Here is a 25,036-nt window from a genome sequence, read left to right as displayed (position 1 = left end):
CTCTCATAGACACACCTCTTCCTGCTTTTTTCCATGCGGTCTAAAATCCTTTGTCTCTACTTGCCAGAATCAAAGTGGCTTATTTCTACATTACATTAACTAATATCTCTAAAGTAACTATTTTATATCACATTCGTCACCACCACGCCAGGTTCACGATTTTTAAAAGCACAAACGGGCCGCGCCATCGGAAACTCGGTCCATCGGGGGCAGAGAATCACGTGTGGGCCCTCTAATGAGATACAAACAGCGTTTAAACAATGCACGCTGCGCGTCACTTTCGCACTATTTTTGAGGTGATGGAGAATTGCGATTTGGCGTCAAACTGGCGCCTGCTGTGATTTTGGTGTCATAAGCTATTCTCCGCCCAATCCCGATTTTGGCGTCGGCCGACAGAGAATCCCGCCCCATATGTAATTGAATGAAAGAGCAGTGTGCTCTGGAGGCTGGATCATGTGCTGAAAAGCCCCAACAAAATAAACTTATTTGAATCCCATTGTTTTTAAAGCTTGCAAGTCACCCAGGCTCAAGAACAGGGGCGAAATTCTCCTACCCGCCCCGCCACATTTCTGCCCCGACCGGCCGGCGGGAGTCTCCGTAACACCGGCCGGTCAATGGGGTTTCCCATTGTGGGGCAGCCCCACGCTGTCGGGAAACCCCCGGGCGCCGGCAAAACGGAGACTCCCGCCGGCGGAGAATGACGCCCCAGGACTGGACTCTCCCACACTCTCGAAGATCAACCTTCTTTAATGTCCGTAACCATTCCTGTGGGTCTCCAGCAGTAGCTTGGCATCGATTAATCTCTCTCCCAGCCACGGGTCAGATAACGGGCCAGGCTTGGTCAGGAGATTGAAAGGCTCGATGCAGTTAAAATCGGTCACTTTGTTCATAACTTTGCCTGGTTCATTTGCCCCTACATTGATCCACTTACTGTCTCTGCTGAGCCAGTAAGAAGTCTTACAACACCAGGTTAAAGTCCAACAGGTTTGTTTCAAATCACTAGCTTTCGGAGCATTGCTCCTTCCTCAGGTGAATGAAGAGGGAGGTTCCAGAAACATTGATACAGACAAAGTCAAAGATGCAAGACAATACTTTGAATGCGAGCATTTGCAGGTAATTAAGTCTTTACAGAGCCAGAGAGCCAAGTTCCAGAGGTGTGAAATGTCTCAAGCCAGGACAGTTGGTAGGATTTCACAAGCCCAGGCCAGATGGTGGGGGGTGAATGTAATGCAACATGAATCCAATGTCCCGGTTGAGGCCGTACTCACGTGTGCGGAACTTGGCTATAAGTTTCTGCTCGGCGATTCTGCGTTGCCCCGCGTCCTGAAGGCCACCTTGGAGAACACTTACCCGAAGATCAGAGGCTGAATGCCCTCGACTGCTGAAGTGTTCCCCGACTGGAAGGGAACATTCCTGCCTGGCGATTGTCGTGCGATGTCCGATCATCCGTTGTCGCAGCGTCAGCATGGTCTCGCCAATGTACCACGCTTTGGGACATCCTTTCCTGCAGCGTATGAGGTAAACAATGTTGGCCGAGTTGCATGAGTATGTACTGCGTGACCAGGTATGCGTTACATACTCGTGCGACTCGGCCAACGTTGTCTACCTCATATGCCGCAGGAAAGGATGTCCCCCATGCCAGTGAGGATACTAATCTCCCTCAATAGTGAGACAGCAAGCAAGTCAGTTTTAATGGTACTGATTTAAATCTTTGAGGTTATTTTAATGCTGAGTCCATGATCAGAAATCTTTTTTATATTTTGAGAAAATTAGATTTCAGTAATATGCTGCATGAAGCCAAGGCTGCAATTATATCTAAATTAAAATTAAAATCCTGTTATCATGACTGACATCACACCACAATATTATGTCCTTTATTTTTGCCTTTAATTATGTCATGAAAGCTTATTTAAATGAGTTACCTAACTGTTGGTCTTGCCATGTTGCTAAGCAACCAATTGGCATTCCACAGCTGGTCATACAATCACATGTCGAACAGGATCAGGCCCTGATTTTTGGCAGAGGGTAATCATTGAGCTGCTACTTTAGAAGTGCTGTTAATTGATTGATTCCGTTTTGAGACTTCAGAATTTCTTGAATTTCCCTCAATGCTCCTTCCAAATCACTCAAAGAACAAAGAAAAATACAGCACAGGAACAGGTCCTTCGGCCCTCCAAGCCTGCGCCAATCATGCTGCCCGTCTAAACTAAAATCTTCTACACTTCCGGGGTCCGTATCCCTCTATTCCCATCGTATTCATATATTTGTCAAGATGCCCCTTAAACGTCACTATCCCCTCAAATTATGTCCTCCGTTGCTTCTCAAGCCCCCCCCCCCCCGCTCCTAAATGTTTAGCCTTCTCTCCCTTTTAAGGACCTTCAGACCCCTCTTACGTGGCTCCTCCATCAGATTTCTTGAGCTCCAGAAAAGGGAAGCCACTGCTAAGGGTTTTGCACAGGCACCTCGTCAGCTGCAGGTAAATAAGGGCCAAATAAGCAAAGTGGTTCAGGCCTAATGCTGACAATATCAACAGCCCTTTGTGGTCCATGGGCACCTAAGTCACATATTAAGTTAATGAGGCGTTTAGATAAAGTAGGTTGGAAGGCCCTGTGTCTCTTGGTTGGGGATTCCATAATCAGGCAGCATTGACTTAGGGTAAGAGGTAGAAGTTTTAGAGAAGATTTGAAGGAAATTCTTTCACCAGGGTATGATGAAGATTTGGAACTCACTGCCTGGAAGGAATTTTTGGCATAACCACACCTAATATTGAACTAATGCCTGGACATTTATTTGAAACACCATAACCAACAAGACTACAGATCAAGAGATGGAAGGCTGAATGGGGATCAGCAAGTGCAGACATGGTGGCTCGAATGTCGTCCTTTCAGGTGGTACATTTTGAAGTTTCAATGATCACTCTACAACGTGCCAATATGCCTTTAACTTACATTGCGCCTGGGCATTTCCTGCCTTGAATAGCTGGCACTGAGCAGGCACTTCTTTAGGGTTGATCCTAATGTCATCAGATGCCATACATGAAGTCATACAACTCCAATTTTCATGGAAGAATGAAGCTTCCATCTGTTTTTAGTCTGGAATGTTGGCCAAATATGTGGTTCTTGGTTGAAAACAGTGAGCATTACCATGGGAGGCTAATTTAAGGAAGAAGTTTGGTTCACACATACGTTCTAATAATAGGGCGAAATTCTCCGTTATCGGCGGAAAGTCCGCCGATCGGCGCAAAAAACGGCGCAAATCCGACTTGCGTCACGTCGGAAAAATGGGTCGATAGTCTCCGGCCCGAAATGGGCTAGCAGCGACGTAACGGGATCCGCGCTTGCGCAGTGGTTCACGCCGTGCAGCGTCATACGCGCTGCACGGTGTGACGGCTCATAAGGCCGCGCTGCTCCCCCCCACCCGACCGCAACACCCGACCGCAACACCCGACTGGATGGCTGGCCGTCGCTCAGCCCCGAGGTTCGAGTCACGCGATGTGGAGGCGCTCCTGGACGCGGTGGAGCAGAGGAGGGACGCCCTGTATCCCGGGCACGGCCGCAGAGTTGCCCCACGCCACAGCCGGCGTCTGTGGAGGGAAGTGGCAAAGGCCGTCACCGCTGTGACCCTGACACCACGGACAGGCACCCAGTGCCACAAGAAGGTGAACGACCTCGTCAGAGCAGGCAGGGTGAGCCTCCCCCCTGCCCAATATCCATATCCCCCCTCCCCCATATCCCCCCTCCCCCATATCCCCCCTCCCCATATCCACCCCCTCCCCCATATCCCCCTCCCCCATATCCCCCCTCCCATATCCCCCCTCCCCCATATCCCCCCTCCCCCATATCCCCCCTCCCCCATATCCCCCCCATATCCCCCTCCCCCATATCCCTCCTCCCCATATCACCCATATCCCCCCTCCCCCATATTCCCCCTCCCCCATATCCCCCCTCCCCCATATCCCCCTCCCCATATCCCCCCTCCCCATATCCCCCCCCCCCATATCCCCCCTCCCCCATATCCCCCTCCACCATATCCCCCTCCCCCATATCCCCCTCCCCCATATCCCCCCTCCCCATATCCCACTCCCCCATATCCCCCCTGCCCCATATCCCCCCTCCCCCATATTCCCCATATCCCCCCTCCCCCATATCCCCCCTCCCCATATCCCCCCTCCCCCATATCCCCCCTCCCCCATATCTCCCATATCCCCCATATACCCCCTCCCCCATATCCCCCCCTCCCCCATATCCCCCCTCCCCCATATCCCCCATATCCCCCCCTCCCCCATATCCCCCTCCCCCATATCCCCCCTCCCCCATATCCCCCTCCCCCATATCCGCCCTCCCCCATATCCCCCATATCCCCAAGTGAATCCAGCCCTAACCGTAACCTCTGCAATGCACGCGCAACCGATGGCGTGCATTCATATACCTGCCTAACACTGTTGCCTTTTACCCCTGCCCCCCCCCCCACAGGAGAAGCGCGCACACAACAATAGGGAGCATGTGAGGACTGGAGGAGGGCCCGCTGATGAGAGGCCACTGACCGTACACGAGGAAAGGGCCCTGGAACTGGCTGGCGGACCTGAGGACCGGGAGGTTGCTGATGCAGAGGTCGGGGGCGTACTAGCAAGTGAGCCACCGACAGCCCGTCCCCATATCCCCCCTCCCCTATATCCCCCTCCCCCGTATCACCTGATCACTGCCTGATGTCTAACCATGCATGCTTCATTGTGTATCGCAGGACCAAACGTCCAGGCACCCATCCCCGCAGATGCAGACCGCCCACAGGATGCCCCTCGGAGACCACAGGAGACGGAGAGACCCGCACCCTCCAGCATGCGTCGCCCGCAGGATGCCCCTCGGAGACCACAGGAGACGGAGAGACCCGCACCCTCCAGCATGCGACGCCCGCAGGATGCCCCTCGGAGACCACGGGAGACGGAGACACCCGCACCCTCCAGCATGCGACGCCCGCAGGATGCCCCTCGCACACCACGGGAGACGGAGAGACCTGGGGCAACAGGGAGACGACACCCCCGTCACATGCGGGAGCGACCACCCAGCGACGAGGGGGGCAGCCACAGGCCCCCGTCACATCCGAGCCAGGACACCACTACCCAGGACACCACTACCCAGGACACCACTACCCAGGGCACCACTACCCAGGACACCACTACCCAGGACACCCCTATCCGGGACAGCGCTACCCAGAAAGACGAAATACCGGACAGTGACTCAGAGTGGATGGGTGGAGACGAACCCCCACCCCAAAGTGCCATGGACTCAGAGTGGGATGAAGAGCACGACACATCACCACTGCTGTCACCAACACCCTCCACCATCGCAGAAACACTCACCACGGTTGGGCACTTTAGTGATGAGGCGTCTGGTACACTCACTGGTGCGCACAACACAGCCGTCCCGGTACAGCAGGTAGAGGTAGGAGCAGCAGAGGGACCGGGCGGTCGGAGTGCAGCCCAGCCCAAGCGAACATCTGCCGCCCAGATGGATCCCGGGTTCCTGCAGTTACCACACCCACACATAGATCCGATGCAACCACCGACCCGGAGACGAGCGAAGAGGGTGATGGGCAGCTTGCGGCGGCTGCGGTCGCAGGTGGAGGAGTCCACCCTCGTCCAGGAGCTGGGAGTGGTGCCGGTCATGCGTGCCACCCAGGCCGACACCGCACGGGTGGCGTCCGCGGTGGAGGCAATGTGTGCGACGGTGTCAGACATGGGGAACGGTTTGCGAGGCCTGGGGCCTTCCGTGCAGGCGGCGTCTGTGGCCCAGGAAATGGCTGCCCTCTCACAGGAGGCCATGAGCCAGTGCCAGCGCCAGATGGCAGAGGCGCTCAACGCCATAGCCCAATCTCTGCAGGCCATGGCCCATTCTCAGCAGGCCAGGGCCCAGTCTCTGCAGGCCATCGCTGAGGGCATCGACGCCAGTTGCCATGTGCGAGCCGGCGTCGCACTGTCACAGACAGGGTTTGCCAACCCCCTGGGCTCCATGGCTGCAAACCTGCAGACCCCTGTCGATACCAGCACGGGCCTCCAGAACTGGCAGCGCCAGTTGGCGGGGGGGGGTCGGATGGCCAGTCCGTTCGCATCCCCCACCCATGTAGAGGCCTGGGGGCCATCGGGCACCCCGAGGGAGGAGGCGGTGGTGTGGTCCGTCCCGGCTCCCTCGGTAGGGGAGGTCCCGGTACACCGCGACACCTCGGACTCCCCCCCCCCCCCTTCCGTCCCAGGTGCATCAGGTGGGCAACGGGCAGGACAGGCTGGCAGCTCGCCATCCCAGTCGCCCGGGCCACAGCCTGGCCCATCTAGGCCAGGACGCCCCAGGAAACAGCCGCCAAAGGGATCCAGTGTCAGAGGGCAGGAATCACAGGAGTCCACCTCCAGTTCTGCTGTACCGTCTGGGGAACCACGTAGACGTAGTCAAAGGGCCCGTAAGGCCAAACAATTAGACACTGAGTAAGTTGACATGGGTGCAGGGCACAGATGAGTTTTAGGGGCTAGGGCACGTGCATGAACTCCTTTGGTTATTAAAGTCAATGTTACACCTACCGAAGCTGCCTTTGTGCTCTGTCCAAAGTGTGCGGGGGTGTCATGTACGTTGAGCGCAAGTGTGTGTGTGAGGGGTGGTCTTACCTCAGCCCCAGGTGAGTCTGCCCCCAAACTCACCCCGGCATGGCACGGACCCCCCCCCAACCTCCACCCCGGCACGGCACGGACCCCCCCCCCCAACCTCACCCCGGCACGGACCGCCCCCCCCCCCCAACCTCCACCCCGGCACGGACCCCACCCCCCCAACCTCCAGCCCAGCACGGACCCCCCCAACCTCACCCCGGCACGGCACGGACCCCCCCCCCAACCTCCAACCCGGCACGACCCCCCCCCCCCCCCAACCTCCACCCCGGCACGGACCCTCCCCCCCAACCTCCGCCCCAGCACGGACCCCCCCCCCAACCTCACCCCGGCACGGCACGGACCCCCCCCCAACTTCCACCCCGGCACGGACCCCCCCACCCAACCTCCACCCCGGCACGGACCCCCCCCCCCAACCATCACCCCAGCACGGACCCCCCCCCAACCTCACCCCGGCACGGCCCCCCCAACCTCCACCCCGGCACGGACCCCCCCCCCAACCTCCACCCCGGCACGGACCCCCACCCAACCTCCACCCTGGCACGGACCCTCCCCCACCCTCCACCCGAGCACGGACCCCGCCCAACCTCCACCCCAGCACGGACCCCCCCCCAACCTCACCCCGGCACGGCACGGACCCCCCCCCAACCTCCACCCCGGCACGGACCCCCCATCCCCCTCCCCAGCACGGACCCCCCCCCCCCAACCTCCACCCCGGCACGAACCCCCCCCCCCCAACCTCCACCCCGGCACGGACCCCCCCCATCCCCCTCCCCGGCACGGACCCCCCCCAACCTCCACCCCAGCACGGACCCCCCCCCACCTCACCCCGGCACGGCACGGACCCCCCCCCAACCTCCACCCTGGCATGGACCCCCATCCCCCTCCCCAGCACGGACACCCCCCCAACCTCCACCCCGGCACGAACCCCCCCCAACCTCCACCCCGGCAACGACCCCCCCCCCATCCCCCTCCCCGGCACGGACCCCCTCCCGGCACTCCCCCGGAGCCCAGCCTACTCTAACCACCCCCCCCCCCCACCCCCCGCCGCACACACACACACACAACCCGAGACACACCTCTCCTCACGCATTCAGACTGCGGCCACGCCATTGCCTGCCCAGAGCCAACCCCCCCGGCCGTCACTCACCTCCACGCTGGTCGGCGTGAGCCTGGAGCACCGGGTCACGCCGATGAAAAGGAGGTTGAATTTACTTCGACGTGAACGGTCATCACGTCGACGGGACTTCGGCCCATCCGGAAGGGAGAGTATCGGCAGGCCGAAAATCGGCTGCCTTGCGCAGACCCGTGACATTCTCCGCGGCAGCGGCGACATTAACGCCCCGCCGACTTTTCTCCCTTCGGAGACTTCGGCAACCGGCGGGGGCGGGATTCATGGCGGCCAACGGCCATTCTCCGACCCGCTGGGGGGTCGGAGAATGACGCCCCTTGGGTTAGATGGATATAGTTGCGAGTTGACTTCTGTGGAGCTTTAACATAAGGGTCGACCGAGAAAAAGAATTTTGGAAAAGTTCAGCATGTCTGGCAGCATGTGTAGGGAGAGAAAACGGAGTCAACAGAGGTAACCCTTCATCAGAGTTAAATGGGCTTGAAACATGAACTCTTTTTTCCCTCCCGGCAGATGTTGCCAGACATGCTGAACTTTTCCAGCATTCTCTATTCACATTCCAACATCTGCAACATTTTGTTTAATTTAGGCATAGACAAGTTGCGTTAAATGTTTCTGTGCTGTGCACTCTAATCAATCAATACAATATTCATTTGTTTATCAAAGTGAACTTGATTTTATGAAAGGGAAATACTGTTTGGCAAACATTTCAGAGGTTTTCAGATGTAACTGGAAGGGTAGATAAAATAGATGCAGTATACTTAGATTTCCAAAAGTCATTTGATAAGATGCCACATAAAAGGTTAACACAGAAGATATTCAGGAAGATGATGGCATTGTGGTAATATCACCGGAATAGCAATCCAGAGGCCTGAGCTTATGTTCTGGAGACATGGGCTCAAATCCCACCATGATAGCAGTTGGAATTTAAGTTCAATTCATAAACCTGGAATTGAGAGTTGGTCTCAGTAATGGTGACCATGAAACTGCCCGTGATTGCTGTAAAATCGCAAGTAGTTCACTAATACCCAGCCTGGCCTATGTGTGATTCCAAACCCACAGCAATATAGTCAATTCTTAACTACCCACTGAAACGCCCTAGAAAGTCAGTCTGCTCAAAGGCAATTAGGGATGGGCAACACATGTTGGCATTGTCAGTGATGCCATGTCAGGAAAGAATTAAAAATGATAGGTAAGGCTCATAGAATTGGTGTAAATGGAAGGTTGGTTGATGGGCAGGAGCCGAGAGTAGGGATAAATCGAACATTTTCATGTTGGCAGCTTATGAAGTGGAATTCTTCAATGATCGGTGCTGGGGCCTCAGCTATTTACCATCTATATTAATGACTTTGATGACGAGATAGAGATATGTATCCAAGTTTGCTAATAATTCAAAGCTGGGTGGGAGTGCAAACTGTGAGCAGGGGACAAAGAGGCTGCAAAGAGATGTGAACAGGTTCAGCGAGAGGGAAACATGGTGGCAGAGGGTGTATCAAGGGGCGGCACGGTAGCACAGTGGTTAGAACTGTTGCTTCACAGCACCAGGGACCCAGGTTCGATTCCAGGCTTGGGTCACTGTCTGTGAGGAGTCTGCACATTCCTTCCTGGTCTGCGTGGGTTTCCTCCGGGTACTCGGGCTTCCTCCCACAAGTCACAAAAGACGTGCTTGTTAGGTGAATTGGACATTATGAATTCTCCCTCAGTGTACCCGAACAGGTGCCAAAGTGTGGCGACTCGGATTTTCACAGTAACTTAATTTCACTGTTAATGTAAGCCTACTTGTGACACTAATAAAGATTATAGATTATAGAAAGGCTTTGTTACACAGACCCCAATGTCTCATGCGAGCTGAGGGCTGAGGCCATCTTCTGCACGCCACTCTTTGTCAGTTGGGTTTTAGACCAATGTAATTTCCTGCTGTGGTGATTGAAAAGCCTGATGGGACATCAGCAGGCAGCAGTTTTAATGAGCATTCTTGCGATGCAAATCAATGCAAATAGAATTCATATCAGCAGCCAGCGGAAAGACCGACCCATCATTATCCCGCCTTTGGGAGAATTGCATAGAGATTGTAAGTCAGCTGGTTTTCAACTTTTTGACTTCCACCAGATTCTCCACTCCTGCCCACCACTGGGATAATTCCACCTGCGATGTTGGGCGAGATTCTCCACTCCCGCGCCGGTTGGGAGAATCGCCTGGGCCGCCAAAATTTCCCGGGCCGCCGGTCCGACGCCCTCCCGCGATTCTCCCAAGCGGCGGGAACGGCCCAGCCGAGTTCCGCGGGCCGCAGGCCAGAGAATCGCCAGAGACACCCAAAATGGCGATTCTCCGGCACCCCCACTATTCTCAGGGCCGGATGGGCCGAGCGGCCAGGCCAAACCGGCGGATTCCCCCCGGCGCCGTCCACACCTGGTCGCTGCCATCGGGAACAGCGTGGGAACGCTGGGGGGGGCAGCCCGGGGGGTACCTCAAATGTGGGGTGGCCGCCCTCGCTGAAGGAGGACCTCCTTCCTTCCGTGGCCCCATAAGATCCGTCCGCCATCTTCTTGCGGGGCGGACTCAGAGAGGACGGCAACCACGCATGCATGGGTGACGCCAGTTATGCGGCGCCGCCTTTACGCGGCGACAAGGCCTGGCACGTGTAGATGACGCGGCCCCAATCCTAGCCCATTGTCGGGGCCTGAATCGGTTGGGATCGGGGCCGTTTCCCGCCGTCGTGAACCTCGACGGCGCGGGAGTGGAGAATCCCGCCCGTTGTTTTCCCCTGGCTGAGGAATCTACAGCGTCATTCTCTGCCGGCGGGAGTCTCCGTTTTGCCGGCGCCCGGGGGTTTCCCGACGGCGTGGGGCTGCCCCACAATGGGAAACCCCATTGACCGGCCGGTGTAACGGAGACTCCCGCCGGCGGGTCGGGGCAGAAATGTGGCGGGGCGGGATGGAGATTTTCGCTCATTGAACCTGGAGGCAACAGTCTCAGAATTCGGAACTGATCATTTAGGACTGAGACAAGGAGAAATTTATTCATCCAAGGGGTTGTAAATCTTTTGGAATTCTCTACCCCAGAGGATTATGGATTTGCCATTCTTGAATATATTTAAGCCTGGGATAGGCAGACCTTTGGGGCGGGGGAAGATTCTCTGCTCCCATCTGCTAAAATTGGATGGAGAATCCAACATGGCCCAAAAACGGGATGGGCGCTGGGCAGACCCGTCCCAGTCTCTGGTCCCACGCTGTTGGTCATAACAACCATTCTGCCCCATGCCAGCAGCAGCCCCCCCTCCCCGCCCAAGTTATGCTCCAAATGATTAGTAAGACTAAAGGCGAAATTCTCCAGAAACGGCGCGATGTCCACCGACTAGCGCCCAAAACGGCGCAAATCAGACGGGCATCGCGCCGCCCCAAAGGTGCGGAATGCTCCGCATCTTTGGGGGCCGAGCCCCAACATTGAGGGGCTAGGTCGGCGCTGGACGAATTTCAGCCCCGCCAGCTGGCGGAAAAGGCCTTTGGTGCCCCGCCAGCTGGCGTTGACTTCACATCTCCGGGCGGCGCATGCGCGGGAGCGTCAGCGGCCGCTGACAGCTTCCCACGCATGCACAGTGGAGGGAGTCTCTTCTGCCTCCGCCATGGTGGAGACCGTGGCGGAGGCGGAAGGGAAAGAGTGCCCCCACGGCACAGGCCCGCCCACGGATCGGTGGGCCCTGATCGCGGGCCAGGCCACCGTGGGGGCACCCCCCGGGGCCAGATCGCCCCGCGCCCCCCCCAGGACCCCGGAGCCCGCCCGCGCCGCCTTGTCCCGCCGGTAAGGTAGGTGGTTTAATTTACGCCGGCGGGACAGGCCTTTTAGCGGCGGGACTTCGGCGGGATTCACGCCAGCCCCCGGCGATTCTCCGACCCGGCTGGGGGTCGGAGAATCTCGCCCATGTTTGCTGGACGTTCTGCAGGACAGAAATTCAGTAAAATTGATCTTTCATCGACATATTTGCAGATGGATGGGGCTGCCGAATTACAGCCTCTACTCGCCATATTGACAAACAGAGACCTGCTTTGTTACTTTTGGAATACATCTACGCCTGCTCTTTTTTCAAATTTCCATGGATCAAATTCAAAGTGCGCTGACTGGAGTGCAATGTTATTTAGATGACAGACTCATCACCGGTTCAAGTGAATAGGGATACTTGGCGAATCTGGAGGCTACCCTAAGCTGTAATAGAACCATAGCCTGAGAGTTAACAAGGAAAAGTGTGACTTTTTCCAAGTTATCCATAAATTACCTTGGTCATATCTTTGACAAAGATGGTTTGCATAAAGTGCCAAAGGAAATGTCCTCAAAATGTGACACAATTAAGGGCATTTTTAGGATTGACCAATTATTATGGTAAATTTGTGATGAATTTAGCAACACAATTGAAGCCTTCACACACTTTGCTGTGTGTCCGACAGGCATAGCACTGGTCAGAAGCATGTGAAGATCTATACAATGAAGTGAAAGAAACTTTACAGAAGTCAGCTGTTGGTTCATTATATTCCAAAAATGAAGGGCGGGATTCCGTCAGCCCACGCTGGGTTGGAGAATCGCCGGGCCGGGCGCGATTCGCGCGACATCGCCCCAACGCCGGTTCGCTGACTCTCTGGTGACCGGAGAATCGGCGCCATTGGCGCGGCACGGCGCCGGTGGTGTCCGCTCTACGCGGCCCACCCCGGCGATTCTCCGCCCGGGATGGGCCGAGTGGCTGCCCATAAAAGCCCGAGTCCCGCCGGCACCGTTCACATCTGGTCTTACCCGGCGGGACCTCGGCATCCATCCTGTCTGGGGCGGCCTGGTGGGTGGGGAGGGGTTGTCCGACACCGGGGGGAGGGGGTCTCCACTATGGCCTGGCCCGCGATCGGGGCCTCCTTTGCTCGGCGCCAGCCCCTGTAGCCCTACGCCATGTTGCATTGGGGCCGGCGCGGAGAAGGAAGCTACCGCGCATGTTCACAGGTCGCTGTGAGCACATTTGCGCCGGTCTCAACGTGCATGCGCAGACCCGCGGCGTCCATTTGACACCGGTATTGGCAGCTGGAGCGGCGTAGGTCGTTCCAGTGCCGTGCTGACACCCTGTAGGGCAGAGTATCGCTACATATTGCGGTCCGGTGACACCGTGGTTAAACTCTCCAGTTTTTACGACAGCATCAACACTCTGCCTTCAGATTAAAGAATCCCGCCCGAAGTTGCAAGGAGATTGTGATACCTCACCCAGTGGATCTGGAGCAGTCTCGCACATTGTGCCTTCAGGAAAGGAACGACCGATAGCATTTGCGTCACGCACTCTTACCAGCACAGAATTGAATTACACACAGATAGAAAAAGAAGCTTTGAGCACAATTTCCGGTGTAAGAAGGTTCCACCACCTTTATCGGCGCCATTTTACCCTTTTGACGGACTATCGACCCTTGACTACAATCTTTGGGCAGTATAAAGGAACACCTTCATTGGCAGCTAATAGGTTGCAAAGTTGGCCATTGATATTGTCATCACACTTGCAATATCCAGTATCATGGGCGGGATTCTCCCCTACCCGGCGGGGCGTGTGGTCCTGGTGCCGAGGAGTGGTGTGAACCACTCCGGCGTCGGGCCACCACAAAGGAGCGGAATCCTCCGCACCTTCAGGGGCTAGGCCAACCCTGGAGTGGTTTGCACCGCGCCGGCTGGCGGGGAACGGGATTGGCACCACGCAAACCGGCGCCTATGGGCCTCCGCCGAGTTGGCGCATGCGCGGGAGCGCCAGTGTGTGCTGGTGTCATCCGTACGCATGCGCAGGAGGGGGTCATCTCCGCGTCGGCCACCACGGAGGACCACATCGGCCGACGCGGAACAATAGTGTGCCCCCACGGCACAGGCCCGCCCGCGGATCAGTGGGCCCCGATCGCGGGCCAGGCCACCGTAAGGGCACCTCCCGGGGCCAGATCCCCCCGCTCCCTCCCGAGGAGCCCGGAGGCCGCCCGCGCCGCCAGGTCCCACCGGTAAGGACCTACTCTAATTTATGCCGGCGGGACCGGCAAAAAACGGGCGGCCACTCGGCCCATCGCGGCCCGGAGAATTGCCAGGGCAGCCACTGCCAGCGGCTGCCGACTGACGCGGCGCGATTCCCGCCCTCGCAAAATCCCCGGCGCCGGAGAATTCGGCAGTCGGCGGGGCGGGATTCACACCGCCCCCCGGCGATTCTCCAACCTGGCGGGGGGGTCGGAGAATCTCGCCCCACATGTCCGAGCAGCATGCAAATTCTGATGCTTTATCACAATTGCCATAACAAATTAAGCATGACCCAGAAAAAATGTTGTCAATATATATTTCCCGCTTGTGGATAACTTGGGCGAGATTCTCCGACCCCCCGCCGGGTCGGAGAATCGCCGGGGGCTGGCGTGAATCCCGCCCCCGCCGGTTGCCGAAGTCTCCGGCACCGGATATTCGGCGGGGGCGGGAATCACGCCGCGCCTGTTGGCGGGCCCCCCCGCGCGATTCTCTGGCCCGGATGGGCCGAAGTCCCGCCGCTAAAATGCCTGTCCCGCCGGCGTAGATTAAATCACCTACCTTACCGGCGGGACAAGGCGGCACGGGCGGGCTCCGGGGTCCTGGGGGGGGCGCGGGGCGATCTGGCCCCGGGAGGTGCCCCCACGGTGGCCTGGCCCGCGATCGGGGCCCACCAATCCGCGGGCGGGCCTGTGTCGTGGGGGCACTCTTTTCCTTCCGCCTTCGCCACGGTCTCCACCATGGTGGAGGCGGAAGAGACTCCCTCCACTGCGCATTCGCGGGAATGCCATCAGCGGCCGCTAACGCTCCCGCACATGCGCCGCCCGGAGATGTCATTTCCGCGCCAGCTGGCGGGGCACCAAAGGCCTTTTCCGCCAGCTGGCGGGGCGGAAATTCGTCCGGCGCCGGCCTAGCCCCTCAAGGTTGGGGCTCGGCCCCCAAAGATGCGGAGCATTCCGCACCTTTGGGGCGGCGCGATGCCCGATTGATTTGCGCCGTTTTGGGCGCCAGTCGGCGGACATCGCGCCGTTTCCGGAGAATTTCGCCCCTGAAGTCCAAAGATATACAGGTACCGATCCAGTGATGGAGAAAATGATGGATGTGGTCCAGAAAGGAATGCTGTCAGACGTTCGTAGAAAAAGTGGACCTCAAGCCCTACATCACATGAAGACTTAAGTTGACTGCATAGAACAGAGTACGATTGTGGGGAATCCGTGTGACTGGTCCTCCGTGCTCACGTAGTCGAGTCTTTAACCAACTGTATGAGGGACATCCTAATGTGGTAAGGATGAAGGAATTTACACGCAATTCATTTTGGTGGCCAGGATTAAATGCTCAAATTGAAAGGAAGTTGGGCAATGCCAATCTTGTGCAAAATTAAGGAATACTCCTCCGTGACAATCACTACACCCGTGGAAATGACCGACTCAGCCATGGAGGACAATACACATCAATTACGCTGGTCCATTGAAGGGTCACGTTCTTGGTGATTGTGAACACCTCCTGAAAAATGTCCAGAAGTCACAAAAATGAATTCAACGATGACCGAGCAGACTATTGGACAACTAGACAAAATATTTGGATGATTTGGAACACTGGAGCTGATGGTCAGTGACAATGGTACCTATTTTACTTTGAAGGATTTTGAGGTCGACCTGAAAGAGAGCAGTATACACCATATCAAGTCAGCTCCAAATCATCCATCACTGAATGGATTGCCTGAATGTTTTGTGCAATCATTAAACCATTTTAAAACAATATGTAGACAGTCCAACTAGGGAAGGGGCTGTACTGGACCTGGTATTTGGGAATGAGCCCGGCCAGGTGGTAGTTTCAGTCGGGGAGTATTTCGGGAACAGTGACCACAATTCAGTAAGTTTTAAAGTGCTGGTGGACAAGGATAAGAGTGGCCCTTGGGTGAATGTGCTAAATTGGGGGAAGGCTAATTATAACAATATTAGGCGGGAACTGAAGAATCTAGATTGGGGGTGGCTGTTTGAGGGGAAATCAACATCTGACATGTGGGAGGCTTTCAAGTGTCAGTTGAAAGAAATTCAGGACCGGCATGTTCCTGTGAGGAAGAAGGATAGATACGGCAAATTTCGGGAACCTTGGAGAACGAGAGATATTGTAGGCCTCGTCAAAAAGAAAAAGGAGGCATTTGTCAGGGCTAGAAGGCTGGGAACAGGCGAAGCCTGTGTGGAATATAAGGAAAGTAGGAAGGAACTTAAGCAAGGAGTCAGGAGGGCTAGAAGCGGTCACGAAAAGTCATTGGCAAATAGGATTAAGGAAAATCCCAAGGCATTTTACACGTACATAAAAAGCAAGAGGGTAGCCAGGGAAAGGGCTGGCCCACTGAAGGATGGGCAAGGGAATCTATGTGTGGAGCCAGAGGAAATAGGCTAGGTACTAAATGAATACTTTGCATCAGCATTCACCAAAAAGAAGGAATTGGTGGATGTTGAGTCTGGAGAAGGGTGTGTAGATAGCCTGGGTCACATTGAGATCCAAAAAGACGAGATGTTGGCCATCTTGAAAAATATTAAGGTAGCTAAGTCCCCAGGGCCTGATGGGATCTACCGCAGAATATTGAAGGAGGCTAGAGAGGAAATTGCTGAGGCCTTGACAGAAATCTTTGGATTCTCACTGTCTTCAGGTGATGTCCCGGAGGACTGGAGAATAGCCAATGTTGTTCCTTTGTTTAAGAAGGGTAGCAAGGATAATCCAGGGAACTACAGACCGGTGAGCCTTACGCAGTGGTAGGGAAATTACTGGAGAGAATTCTTTCAGACAGGATCTACTCCCATTTGGAAGAAATGGACGTATTAGTAAGTGGCAGCATGGTTTTGTGAAGGGGAGGTCGTGTCTCACTAACTTGATAGAGTTTTTCGAAGAGGTCACAAAAATGATTGATGCAGGTAGGGCAGTGGATGTTGTCTTTATGGACTTCAGTGAGGCCTTTGACAAGGTCCCTCATGGTAGACTGGTACAAAAGGTGAAGTCACACGGGATCAGGGGTGAGCTGGCAAGGTGGATACAGAACTGGCTAGGTCATAGAAGGCAGCGAGTCGCAATGGAAAGGTCCTTTTCTAATTGGAGGGCTGTGACTAGTGGTGTTCCGCAGGGATCAGTACTGGGACCTTTGCTGTTCGTAGTAAATATAAATGATTTGGAGGAAAATGTAACTGGTCTGATTAGTAAATTTGCAGACGACACAAAAGTTGGTGGATTTGCGGATAGCGATGAGGACTGTCAGAGGATACAGCAGGATTTAGATTGTTTGGAGACTTGGGCGGAGAGATGGCAGATGGTGTTTAATCCAGACAAATGTGAGGTAATGCATTTTGGAAGGTCTAATGCAGGTAGGGAATATACAGTGTATGGTAGAACCCTCAAGAGTATTGAAAGTCAGAGAGATCTAGGTGTACAGGTCCACAGGTCACTGCAAGGGGCAACACAGGTGGAGGAGGTAGTCAAGAAGGCATACGGCATGCTTGCCTTCATTTGCCGGGGCATTGAGTATAAGAATTGGCAAGTCATGTTGCAGCTGTATGGGCAGCACGGTAGCACAGTGGGCAGCACGGTAGCACAAGTGATTAGCACTGTGGCTTCACAGCGCCAGGGTCCCAGGTTCGATTCCCCGCTGGGTCACTGTCTGTGCGGAGTTTGCACGTTCTCCCCGTGTCCGCGTGGGTTTCCTCCGGGTGCTCCGGTTTCCTCCCACAGTCCAAAGACGTGCAGGTTAGGTGGATTGGCCATGCTAAATTACCCGTAGTGTCCATAAGGGTTGGGAGGGGTTATTGGGTTGCGGGGATAAGGTGGAAGTGAGGGATTAATGTGGGTCGGTGCAGACTCGATGGGCCGAATGGCCTCCTTCTGCACTGTATGTTCTATGTATAGAACCTTAGTTCGGCCACACTTGGAGTAAAGTATCCAATTCTGGTCGCCACACTACCAGAAGGATGTGGAGGCTTTAGAGAGGGTGCAGAAGAGATTTACCAGGATGTTGCCTGGTATGGAGGGCATTAGCTATGAGGAGCGATTGAAAAAACTCGGTTTGTTCTCACTGGAACGACAGAGGTTGAGGGGCGACCTGATAGAGGTCTACAAAATTATGAGGGGCATAGACAGAGTGGATAGTGAGAGACTTTTCCCCAGGGTAGAGGGGTCAATTACTAGGGGCATAGGTTTAAGGTGCGAGGGGCAAGGTTTAGAGTAGATGTACGAGGCAAGTTTTTTACACAGAGGGTAGTGGGTGCACGGAACTCGCTGCCGGAGGAGGTGGTGGAATCAGGTATGATCGTGACATTTAAGGGGCATCTTGACAAATACATGAATAGGATGAGATTAGAGGGATACGGACCTATGAAGTGTAGAAGATTGTAGTTTAGTCGGGCAGCATGGTCGGCACAGGCTTGGAGGGCCGAAGGGCCTGTTCCTGTGCTGTACCTTTCTTTGTTCTTTGTTCTTTGTTCATTCTATCAAAGCATCGAAGGGCAGCACAATGGTTAGTACTGCTGCCTCACAGCACCTGTGATCTGTGTTCGATTTCAGCCTCCGGTGACCTTGTTAAGTTTGCACATTCTCCCTCTCTCTCCGTTTGTCTCCTCCGAGTGCTCCGGTTTCCTCCCATATTCCAAACATGCGTCGGTTAGGTGGGTTGGTCATGATCAATGCATGAGTTTACGGGGATATGGCGGGAGAGTGGACCTAGGTAGAGTGCTTTTTCAGAGGGGCGGTGCTGACTTGACATGCTGAATGGCCTCCTTTTGCACTGTAGGGATTCCATGGACCAGGGGACATTATCTAGAAGAGTACAGAAGTGTCTGATATGTTTTGGAATTCTGTACATGCTACCATGCAAAGTTCACCGACAATGCTGTTGTTTCAGAGGAAACTACTAACATAGTTTGATTTTTTAATTCCACCTGATACTTCAGAGATTGTCAAACAACAACAACAAACACAAGTTGCTAGGAGGGAGAAAATCTGTAAAAGACGAGAATTTAACCAGGGAGAGAGAATGTTAGCTTGAAGTTACACCACTAATGAGAAATGGGTCCTAGCAAGGACAGCTCCAATATCAAACACCGTATACATGGAGGATGAAAGAGCTTGGCAATGGAGTTTGACAATGTTACACTCATCAGTTACTTGCTGCACAAAGTGGGTTTGCAGAACCTCCTCAAGAGGTGCTACCTTGAGACAATCAGGAGAGCCAAACTTTGGAATGAAGACCAGGAATAGTAACTCGTTAATGTTCTGTTTCTGATGACTTTCCAATGCCAATAGTGAGAGACACTGAAATAAATACTCAAGAAGTACCATCTACAGAAAGGATTGAGGACACATCTGAGGTCTCAAGTAGCCGAGTTCAAGAACGCAGAATTCTACCAAAAAGGACTAGCCGTCCATCACAGAGACTATTGAATTATATATATGTTTAGGAATAACACATCAGGGGATCTGTTGTCTAAATGTTAATTGTTGTTGTTGCACGAATGAAGTAAAGAAGGAGGAATGTTATGTATCTGGGAATACATACTTGCTGGTTCACGTGATGCGCAGTGATGTCAGCAGTGTGTGTGCACGGGCTTTGAGCAGATCACCATCTTGATTGTTTGAGCAACTCCCTTAATAAACCTTTCATCGTGATTTACAAGAATCCAGAGTGTGGACGCCGCCATAGCGTTTCTCTTTGCGGCAACAAAGAAATATAACATTCATGAAAAGCTATTGTCACTTCCTTGGCATTCATTATTTTGTCTGCTATGTTCTATCATTGATTCTGTTGTCTGTGCTGCTCTTTAGGGAAGGAAGGGTGATCGGGGACTGTCTGGTGAGCAGGGAATCATTGGATATCCGGTAAGTTCCTACCTTCAGAGAGCTTTCCCCATGAATAAGTGAAGCTTAAATCCTGGCATATTTTCATTTTAGAGCATGATGCTACCAACATTAGCCAGATTTTGGTTATTAATTGATTTTTTAAAAATGTTTCATATTTTCGATTTACGATAAAAATACATCCATTATCCTGACTGAAATCTCTGGGAATGCTTCCCTTGGTGTCAACCTTGGCACAATGGTTGAATTTAAGGCCTTGAATGAGAAAGTCATGGGTCTAAATGGGATGCTGGGATTTGAGCAAATAATCTGAACAGAAATGACAACATAATACTGAGGGATTGCTACATTCTTGGGGCTTAGTTTAGTTCAGTGAGCGGGATGGCTGGTTCATGATGTGGAGCAATGCCAACAGCATGGGTTCAATTCCCGTACCAGCTGAGGTTATTCGTGAAGGCCCCAACACCTCAACCTTGCCCCTTGCCTGAGGTGTGGTGACCCTCAGATTAAATCATCGGCAGTCAGCTCGCTCGCAAAAGGGGAGAGCAGCCTATGGTCCTCATGGCACCAGCAGTGCCAGCACCCCACCCTGCCTTGCCCAAAGGGCATGCAGCTGGGGGCCACCGATCCCCTGGGAGACCCCCATGAGTGCTGTTCCGTCTTGTCCCCTTTTGTTGGGAGCAGTGCTGAACGGCGCTCGCCCGAGGTCTCAGAGGTGAAGGGGTTGAAACCCAAAGCCTTAGGTACCTCGAGAATCTGCACATTAGAGTGAGGCTTACTGCCTCGCTCTAATACGCAGACTTGCTAACGTGAGATCGCGTTGAATCTCACGAGGCGTTGTGTGCCGGGTAGATCACGGGAGCGGGGTCCTCCGGCTTTCAATGGCCACGCTGCGCGGCAAGCTGCTTTTCAGGCGCAGCGTGTCCGGAGGTTCGTGCCTATAGTCTCCCAAATGGAGAACCTTAGGCCTCAGCAACAAAACTGCTTCTAATTTGACATCAATTGGCACAAAAATACCAACCCCAGATTTTTGCAGGACAGACAGCGTGAAGATGAAAAAAAGATGTCACACTTTTGGCACAGGGATGGATCTCTGAGATTGGGACAGAGGTGACATTCGGGCAACATGATGATTTTAGATTTTTTTTTACTTGAGGATTCTTGATTCTATTACTTCAGGATGAAATGGGAAGTGTTGCATTCCCAAGCGTCAACATTCATGTCACAAAATCCACGAGGATAAATTTAAAATCATCATTCACATCCTGCTGGTACAAACTGTGAAAAAAAGAATAATTGTCAGTAAATTGTCTCCATCCGAATCCCATGTATCATTGTACTAGACGCTGAAGTGGTCAACTACCTTGTGAGAGATAGCTTTAAATTTAACAAAAGGCGTTGGAGAAATAAGTGAAAGTTATCAAGATACAGGCTGGCACTTTTATTTCAAAAGGAAATACCACCATCTTGTGGTCAAGAGATGTAATGTGAACCTGTGCTGCAGAATCTCTGCAAATTTGATCAGAACCTCCAACACTGGTAGGATTCTTGGGCGAAATTCTCCAGAAACGGCGCGATGTCCACCAACTGGCGCCCAAAACGGCGCAAATCAGACGAGCATCGCGCCGCCCCAAAGGTGCGGAATGCTCCGCATCTTTGGGGGCCGAGCCCCAACCTTGAGGGGCTAGGTCGGCGCCGGACGAATTTCCGCCCCGCCAGCTGGCGGAAAAGGCCTTTGGTGCCCCGCCAGCTGGCGCGGAAATTACATCTCCGGGCGGCGCATGCGCGGGAGCATCAGTGGCCGCTGACGGCATTCCCGCGCATGCTCAGTGGAGGGAGTCTCTTCTGCCTCCGCCATGGTGGAGACTGTGGCGGAGGCGGAAGGGAAAGAGTGCCCCCACGGCACAGGCCCGCCCGCGGATCAGCGGGACCCGATCGCGGGCCAGGCCACCGTGACGGCACCCCTCCGGGGCCAGATCGCCCCGCGCCCCCCCCCCTCCCCCCAGGACCCCGGAGCCCGCCCGCGCCGCCTTTTCCCGCCGGTAAGGTAGGTGGTTTAATTTACGCCGGCGGGACAGGCATTTTAGCGGCGGGACTTCGTCCCATCCGGGCCGGAGAATCGCGCGGGGGGGCCCGCCAACCGGCGCGATTCCCGCCCCCGCCAAATCTCTGGTGCCGGAGACTTCGGTAACCGGCGTGGGCGGGATTCACCTCAGCCCCCGGCGATTCTCCGACCCGGCGGGGGGTCGGAGAATTTCGCCCCTTGTATCGGATCAGCCAGCCATCATACTTTCTGTTTCCTATCTGACTGCGTTTATACTGTGGAGATGCCACAAACATTTAATGTTTTCATTCCAAAGGCATGAGGTCACAAGGGCTAAGGTGGGTAAACAGAGTAGAATTATTGATGAGCCATGATCTAACTGAATGGTGGATCAGGCTTAAGGAGCTGACTGAGGTGATCTATTCCTACATTCCTAATGTCCTCCCTCTGTAACTTTAATAGTGATCCTAGTAAGCTTAAAATGATGTGTTTAACAATCTGCTAAAAGAGCAAAGGAATGAATATGAGCTGATCATGTTAGGTAGTTAAATGCTTTGGAACATAATTTCAGGGTCAAAAATCACAAAGGTAAGTATAAATGTGAGACACCATTTGAACCTCATCACACTAAGTATAATGAGAACAAATATTCTGCATCACAAAAAAAACTACTCTGACCCAATTTTGTACCATTTTTCAGGGTTCCCCGATCACTGCCTAAAACAGGTGATAGGCCCCCTTAAATGTAAATCAGGTACCTAAATATCTTTTGGATTCCCTGACAACATTTGGTGTCAGATGAGAGGAGGAGAAACCATGATTGCTCCACCTGGGATTATTTGGCCAAAGGTGAGGAGTTTCACTGTCAACTTTAAGGCAGGATGTCTCTTTCCATTTTCCCAATCACTCTGTCCTCTTCCCTTTTGCTGTTTGGCTCCCACTCCCGAGACTTGATTTAACACCGTTTTCTGATATGACCCTGTGGAGGCATGACCCATGTAGACAGCTCACTCAGCTGATGCTAATGATACAGAAAGTCTAATTCTGGATCAATTTTGTGCCTCCTCCATGCACTCCGCCCAGAAATGGGCACAGAGAGGTTTTCAACTCACGGACTCCACGAAATAAATAGTTCAATTTATTTTTTTTATCTCGCTCTTGATAATGCTTTTCACCTCCTATCCAGAAGATATTGACTCTCTCCAGAGTTAAGGCTTCATAGGCCCAAGTGTCATGCTCTCATGAGCCTGCACTTATTATAATCTGTATCTGGAAAATGTTCAAGGTTTAAAAGACATCACAATCCCGTTTTTACATAACATTCACACAGTTGTACTTTCTTGCTCAGACGATTGGATGGGGGCCAATTGCCCCCTCCCCAAAATAATGGCACTGAGGTTAAACATGACGTTCCTTCTGCCATCCTGGATGTGATTGTCTACCTGCAAAGACAGGAGTGAACCAACAGCCTTCCTCTTGTGTGTCTCAACCTCTTGGAAAATTACCTCACTGAGCATTGGGAGAACATAAAATGAATAATTCTCAGCCATGTACTCTGTTACCTTTTCTAGGGTGTGAAAGGAGAACCTGGTTTCATTGGACCAACCGGACGCCCTGGAGAACAGGTCAGAAAGTTTGCGGATATTTTCTATCCAACTGAACCTTACCATATTATTGGAATAAGTGAACATGAATTATCAGTTGAGTCACTAAATGTTAACACTCAATGACAATTTCAGGTTTTCTTGTTTTTTTTCCCAAATTGAAGAGCAGGACCAATTTTTTGGCATCTGAATGGTGATAATGGGCCATATCTTTGCGGCAACAGCACTTCTAAAGTGCCTGCCATTCATTAAAATTAGTTGCATGTAGGGGTGTCATAGTGGTATTGCCATTGGACTGGTAATCCCGAGACCCAGGGTAATGCTCTGAGGACCCGGGTTCATAATCCCACCCAATTAAAAGTCTATTGATGATCATTATTGATTGCCATTAAATCCCATCTGGTTCACTTGTCACTTAGGGAATGAAATTTGCCATCCTCACCTGGTCTGGCCTACATGTGACTCCAGACCCACAGCAAAGTGGCTGACTCTGAACTGACCTCTGAATTTGTCCAGCAAGCCATTCAGTTCAATGTTAATTAGGGATGGGGCATAAATACTAGCCCAGTTAGAGACGCCCACATCCCATCAATGAATTTTAAAAAGTTTGCTTTTAAATTGTTTGCTGAGAGTGCGAGCTAATAATATTGCAATAAGGGGAACAAACATCTGACACCTAAATGAACATGACAAGCAGTTGCATAAATCTGCTTGACAAATCAGATTGAAAGATTGTGAAATTAACAGTGCAGGTAATGAGAAGGGAGGGTAAATTAGAATGGATGAATTCAATGTCAGATCAGGGGCGGGATTCTCCGACCCCCCGCCGGGTCGGAGAATCGCCGGGGGCTGGCATGAATCCTGCTCCCGCCGGCCGCCGGATTCTCCGGCACCGGATATTCGGCGGGAGTGGGAATCGCGCCGGTCGGCGGGCCCCCTCCCAGCAATTCTCCGGCCGGTGATGGGCCGAAGTCCCGCTGCTGTCATGCCAGTCCCACTGGCGTGAATCAAACCACCTACCTTACCGGCGGGACTGGCGGCGTGGGCGGGGCTCTGGGGTCCTGGGGGGAGGGGGGGCGAGGCGATCTCGTCCCGGGGGGTGCCCCCAACGGTGGCCTGGCCCGCGATCGGGGCCCACTGATCCGTGGGCGGGCCTGTGCCGTGGGCGAACACTTTTCCCTCCGCCTCGGCCATAGCCTTCACCATGGCCGACGCAGAAGAGACCCCCCCCCGTGCATGCGCGGGGATGACGTCAGCAGCCGCTGATGCTCCCACGCATGAGCGGACTTCCGCCGGCCGGCGAAGTCCTTTCAGTCCCAGCTGGCAAGGCGCCAAAGGCCTTCCACGCCAGCCGGTGGAGCGTAAACCACTCTGGCACGGGCCTATCCCCTCACGGTGAGGGCTTGGCCCCTAAAGGTGCGCAGAAATCCGCACCTTTGGGGCGGCCCGACGCCGGAGTGGTTCCCGCTACTCCTTCCCGCCGGGACCCCCCGCCCCGCCGGGTAGGGGAGAATCCCGGCCCAGGTGCCGGAAGAGAAATAAAGTGAGAGGAAAACAGATTAGATTAGGAGAGAGAAAAAATAAGACAGAAAGGAAAATAAAGGAAAAAAAGTTTACATGTGTTAAAACTCCAATAACAATTAAAACCTGAAAAAATGAATCTCGACATTTGTAATAGTTATTTTCGGGTAAGATGAAAAACAATAATTTAGTTACTACACTATTAATAGGGTACTTATACTAGAATAGACTAGTTTCTCTGG

At 53.6% G+C, this 25,036-nt stretch overlaps 1 protein-coding gene across 2 annotated transcripts in view; it reads left to right on the top strand.

The window, feature by feature from the left end:
* The window catches only part of col22a1 (collagen, type XXII, alpha 1), a 481,125-nt gene that overhangs the window by 297,022 nt on the left and 159,067 nt on the right, over positions 1-25,036 (top strand). For both annotated transcript variants that reach the window (XM_072468265.1, XM_072468266.1), the window contains 2 exons: positions 19,593-19,646; positions 23,241-23,294. In XM_072468265.1, coding sequence (XP_072324366.1) covers positions 19,593-19,646; positions 23,241-23,294 — 108 coding nt within the window. The remainder of the gene's footprint in view (positions 1-19,592; positions 19,647-23,240; positions 23,295-25,036) is intronic.

The sequence above is a fragment of the Scyliorhinus torazame genome, chromosome 11 (assembly GCF_047496885.1).
Source record: "Scyliorhinus torazame isolate Kashiwa2021f chromosome 11, sScyTor2.1, whole genome shotgun sequence".
Taxonomy (NCBI): Eukaryota; Metazoa; Chordata; class Chondrichthyes; order Carcharhiniformes; family Scyliorhinidae; genus Scyliorhinus; species Scyliorhinus torazame.
The sequence above is the reverse complement of the archived record's forward strand: the minus strand, read 5'-3'. Positions and strand labels throughout refer to the sequence as shown.